This window comes from Meriones unguiculatus, chromosome 1, assembly GCF_030254825.1.
Source record: "Meriones unguiculatus strain TT.TT164.6M chromosome 1, Bangor_MerUng_6.1, whole genome shotgun sequence".
In the NCBI taxonomy this organism is placed as follows: Eukaryota; Metazoa; Chordata; class Mammalia; order Rodentia; family Muridae; genus Meriones; species Meriones unguiculatus.
In genome coordinates, this window is record NC_083349.1 from 197,650,492 (window position 1) to 197,655,923 (window position 5,432).

Here is a 5,432-nt window from a genome sequence, read left to right on the forward strand (position 1 = left end):
AACTGCATATAAAACTGGAGTGTGTTTGAGACCGGATCTCATATCAATGTGATCAGGGCCAGAAGTGACTGTGCTTGTTCCAAAATGCCTCTGTTTAAGACTGTCCAGTATGCACTCTGACAAGGGCTTTTGGATTTATAACTCACTTACCTTTTGTGTTTCTAACTTCTGCTTGACACTGTAAATAACTCTACTGCCCTTATCAGACGGTTATTAAAGTCAATGAAGGTGTCAAATACATTGGATACTAGTAACTCACAAATTGTTATTGCTAATTGCCATTTACCCACATAATTATAAAAAAATTGCATCTGTCATTCCTTATAACATTCAGGATTCAAAAGGAGTGAGTACTGAAAATGCAGTAGAAAGCCACTATGAAGTCTAATAGAAAAGGAAAGATCAAAGATTGAGTGTGGAGATGGGTCTTTTTTTTTTTTTTTTCAATGCAGTTTATTCAGGAACCTTGAACAATCATCTGACCCTGGGGAAAGCCAGCCCACAGCTTAAATAGCCTCTGGGTAGCCAACCCCAGCGTGCCACGTGGGCAATGCAGATAGGTCCACATACATGGAAGCAAGCCAGATCCTCAGCCTTAGCCAAATGTGGAGTTGTTCGTGACCATGGCTCTGTACAGGATTCTATGAAAATTGAGGAACACTCTACACTGGAACTGCCTACATTGGAGAGTCTTCAGAACAAGTAAGAATGTCATCTTCATAACATGTCTCATGATGTCATTGAAAATGTAAATGATCTGGTTAATGAACAATGCAACTTACCACTTCTTGAAACAAAGGGTGCACATATTTCTCAATAGCAGATAAAATATGTGTGTCCCGAGGAGGGCTTTGCAGCCAGTCCTGAAGATACCTGATAAAACAGGATCAGATGAATGGGGAGGAGGTCCCCCCTATCAGTGGACTTGGAAAGGGGCACGGTGGAGATGAGGGAGGGAGGGAGGGACTGGGAGGGAATGAGGGATCGGGACACGGCTGGGATACAGAGTTAATAAAATGTAACTGATAAAAAAAAAATATGTGTGTCCCTGACTCACTGGCAATTTCCAGTTACTACAGACATGTTATCTCTTACTGTTATTTCAGGCAAAATATGGGTCTGAATATGCTCAGGTATGACTGAGGACACTAGACTCATGAAATCAAGCTTTTCTTCTTTAGTTCATTGAATAAGATAAGACTGTGTTCATGATAGTGTTAAGAAAGTTATAAAATCAGTGGGATTGCAGCACTTGTATTGGCCCTTAGGTGTAGTGTTGATCCACATTAGAGATATTATAGGGAGAAAAGCTGAAGGTTTTGAATGATACATTTTGGCACACATATTATAAAAATAAGCTAATCTCTTTAAACATTATATATTCTATTTTAAGTTGAACTCCTGAAAATAAGATGATGTGAGTATTAACTGGGAGTACACTGGTTAATACCCTTTGGTGAACACACACCTGATTTCCTAAGCAAGATTTCGGTGCTTTTGTTCAAATTCTTACAGAACTTCTGACTGTAGTTTGGATTTTTGATCTTCCTCTTGGAGTTGCTTAGCCACCTAGAGATGATGTTTATCCAACTGGTTCTGCTGAATGTTTGAAGCTAAATGCTGATCAACTTCCTATTTTTACAGGCTGTGAGGATCTGTGTAGTCTTCCAGCAGAGCAAAATCTCAACACAGTTAGTTCATGCTGTGGAACCATCAAAGCAAATGTTGGCATAGTGGCTGCTTGCTCCTGGTGCATGGTGACCTCAGCACATGCCCACCCAGGTGGCCAGCAGTAGCCCCCCATGCACCTCCAGGCATAATGCCATAAGATCTTCAGAAGCTGGAATTGGAAGGTGTCCTTCTATCTTGTGTGAAAAATTAATTGATCATGGGCTGCCACTGGTGATCTTCAGGTCAGAGCTCCCATTATTCTTACTAGGAGATGTAAAATGTCAACTTATTTGTGTGGTTATTCTTTTTTCTTTTTTTATTAATTACAGTTTATTCACTTTGTATTCCAACTGTAGCCCCCTCCCCCTTCCTTCTGAATCCCACCCTTTGTATGTCTTCTCCACCCATGCCCCTCCCCCAGTCTACTTCTAGGGGAGGTTCTCCTCCTCTTCCCTCTGAACCTAGTCATTCTTAAAATTGAGATTACTGGAACCCAGAGTGATTTCCCCTTCCATGTTAGCATGTCTGTTGGTGTCCTTTTCCATGTTTTTTTCAGACAGCCATACTTTATGAAGGTAGTTCCATGATATTTCTTGGAGATGAAATCATACAGCTGATACCTATTCCTCTGGCTCTTACTGTCCACCTGCCTCTTCTGTCACAATGTTCCATGAGCTTCATGTGCAGAGGTTGTATTGTACCTGAATAAACGGGGCTTCACAGCACACAATCACTTGCTGTCTGAATTTCTGTCATCTAAGATTTTTTTTCTAATGACCTTATTTTGCAAAGAGAATTTTCTTCTCAGCATTTAGAGCTACATCAAGATTTGCTGAGAGGAGGCAAATGTAGTCTTTCTTATGGAAGAGGTTAAAATTGGTTATACAGTTTCAAATGGTAAACACTTAATCCACGTACATACAAAGGACATTATACAGACTCAGCAGAGATACTTAGAATTCATATTACGGGATGCTATAAAGGCAAACAAGAAGATAAAACAGATCTTGTCAGTCACCAGGATTGCACCAGAGCTTGAAGGATCTCAAAGACTCATGAGGGTTATGAATGTTAATGCACTGACAAAAAAGAAATCTGCTGAGTGACAATATACGTGGAACAAATAATAAACAAAAGATAAGTCTTATGAGAAAATGCTTTTAAAAAGTGAACTCATTTAATCAGTAGGTAATGTGGCCAAACAGAGCTGAGTACAGCTCTCAAGGAAGAATCAATTGCCCTCTTGTTCCTTTGGCAGCTGGCTTCTAGCATAAAAGTCTTTCCTGATAAATGGTGGGACTGTGTACACTCACAACAGGAAGAAATGCAAAGACATGGAGCTCTCACAGAAACAGTTCAAATAATGACCCTAGGCCCCACAAGCCATTACCCAGAACTGAGCCACTGCCTATGAGGCCTGTAAAGTTTTCCCTGCTGGGAAAGGAGAGCACAGGGCAGTGGCTCTCTGAGGACTGGGAGAACTGGGAAGATAGGAGTTCATGACGTGAAATTCCTAAAATATTAATTAAAAAAATTTTTTTTTTCAATGCAGTTTATTCAGGAACCTTGAACAATGCTCGGACCCTGGGGAAAGCCAGCCCACAGCTTAAATAGCCTCTGGGTAGCCAACCCAGGCGTGCCACGTGGGCAATGCAGATAGGTCCACATACATGGAAGCAAGCCAGATCCTCAGCCTTAGCCAAATGTGGAATTGTTCGTGACAGAGAGCACTCACCATCGGGAAGGTGGAAGGCGGAAACCAGCTCCATCTTTAAGGCATAGCATTCCGCAGCTCTCTACAGTTCCCCCTTTTTGTTTTAGACGCATCAGGCAAGAGTAGAGGTCTGATCTCTGATATTAGAAATAAATTGGGACTTTGTACCGATGTTCATTTGTTTCAAAAAAACACAGAGATCCCAGAAACACACAGTTACAGGATGAAAGCAAGGAGTTTACCAGAAAGTAATTTGTAGGAGAGTTTGTAGAACAGAGTTGTGTACTTTCCCATGGGTCATTTCATGAAAAGGGCTAAAAGGGAGAAGGTAGGTGTCAGTTTCAGGTTAAATAAAAGATGCCTCCAAGTGAAACAAGATAGAGGAACATTTAGCCTGTCATAAGATCTCCTATGTTTTAACTTTAGATAAGGTACAACTTAAAAATCAATATAATCAATTTTTTGTCATTATTAAAATTATCATCTTCTACAAATTATCTAGCAAATATGAGTATATTCTGAAATTCTGTTTGTATGTGATGTCACTTTTTCACTGTTTTACAGGCCGCATTGCACTGTCCTGAATGTTGCGTTTTCTATGAGACACGGTCCCACTCCTTCCATCAGTGCATCCACACTAAGTTATTGATTCAAATCACAGTAACAGACGTGGAAATCTACTACTTTGTCAAAATTTGTGGGATGACATTTTCATGACCTGTAGGCTGGCCTTTAACAACTGAGCTTAAAGGACTCTGTTTCACCCTGTCAATAGCTACAAGGATTCCAAGTCCTCTTTTTCCCACAAACTACAGCATTTCTTTTTATTCATTTTGACCTGAGAAATCTCCATAGCCATAAACTCAAGGAAATTGTGTAGAATCACAGAATGGACTTCTGGAATATGGCCCTCAGAATAATTTTCCTATTACAAACTACAATTGGAATTCTGGGAAATTTCTCTCTTATTTTCTACTATCTCATCCTTTACTACAGACAGTGCACATTAAAGCCCACAGATTTGATTCTCCTGCACATAATGACAGCCAATGCCTTGATCATTCTTTCCTTTGCAGTGCCCCATACAATCTCAGCTTTTGGGATGAAGCAGTTCTTGAATGATTTTGCATGCAGATTCCTGATATACATTCAAGGAATTAGCAGGAGTGTGTCCATTGGCACCACCTGCCTTTTCAGTGTCTTCCAGGCCACGACAATCAGTCCCAGGGATTCCTGTTGGAAGGGTTATAAAGACAGAGCTGTTAAGTACATTGGCTCCTTCATTTCTGTCTTCTGGGTATTCTCTATGTTGATAAATTTCTTTACCTCTATGAACTCATTTAACAGTAGGAATAGTAAAAATGTGACAAGAAAACGAGATTATGGATACTGCACTATTATTGTCCGTAATGAAATCAGTGACTTAGTCTATGCAGTATTGGTGGTGTGTCCTGAAGTCTTTCTTTCTGTGCTCATTGCCTGGTCCAGCATGTCTATGATTATCGTTCTGTACAGACACAAGCAGAGGGTTCAACACATCCGCAGCACTCATGGTTCCAGCAGAACCTCCCCTGACTCCAGGGCCACCCAGAACATCCTTCTCCTAGTGTCTTCCTTTCTGAGTTTTTATACTCTCTCCTCCATCTTAAGAGGTTGCATTGCTCTTTTTGGTAATCACAATTGGTGGGTGACAAACATCAATCCTGCCATTTCTCTGTGTTTTCCATCTTTTGGACACTTTGTTCTTAGGAAGCCTTGCTCATTTTGGGCCAGGCTTATATATTTTGGATCAGATATAAAAAATATTTAATCTTATTTGTTGAAATGATATGTTTTGTGTGATGTCCACTTTTTTACTACTTCCTTAACTTTAAAAGATCGGTAAAGAATTATCACCATAGTTCAATACAGTTGGAATCTCCTCATTGCCAAACTTTGGGCAGAGTGCAGAGTATCTTACGAAAGAAGTGAGAGGTCGAAAGATCTGGACTGGACAGATGCTCCAAAAGGAGACCAAAAGAACCATAAAAACTGAGCCCAAAGGGCC

General features: G+C 40.4%; 1 protein-coding gene across 1 annotated transcript; it reads left to right on the forward strand.

Annotated features, from left to right (window-relative positions):
* The first annotated feature begins 4,265 nt into the window (after nucleotides 1–4,265).
* Nucleotides 4,266–5,195, forward strand: LOC110558770 (vomeronasal type-1 receptor 4-like). Its single transcript, XM_021653871.1, has one exon. It carries the CDS (start codon nucleotides 4,275–4,277, stop codon nucleotides 5,193–5,195), a length of 921 nt encoding a protein of 306 aa, XP_021509546.1. The 5' UTR covers nucleotides 4,266–4,274.
* Nucleotides 5,196–5,432: the final 237 nt, after the last annotated feature.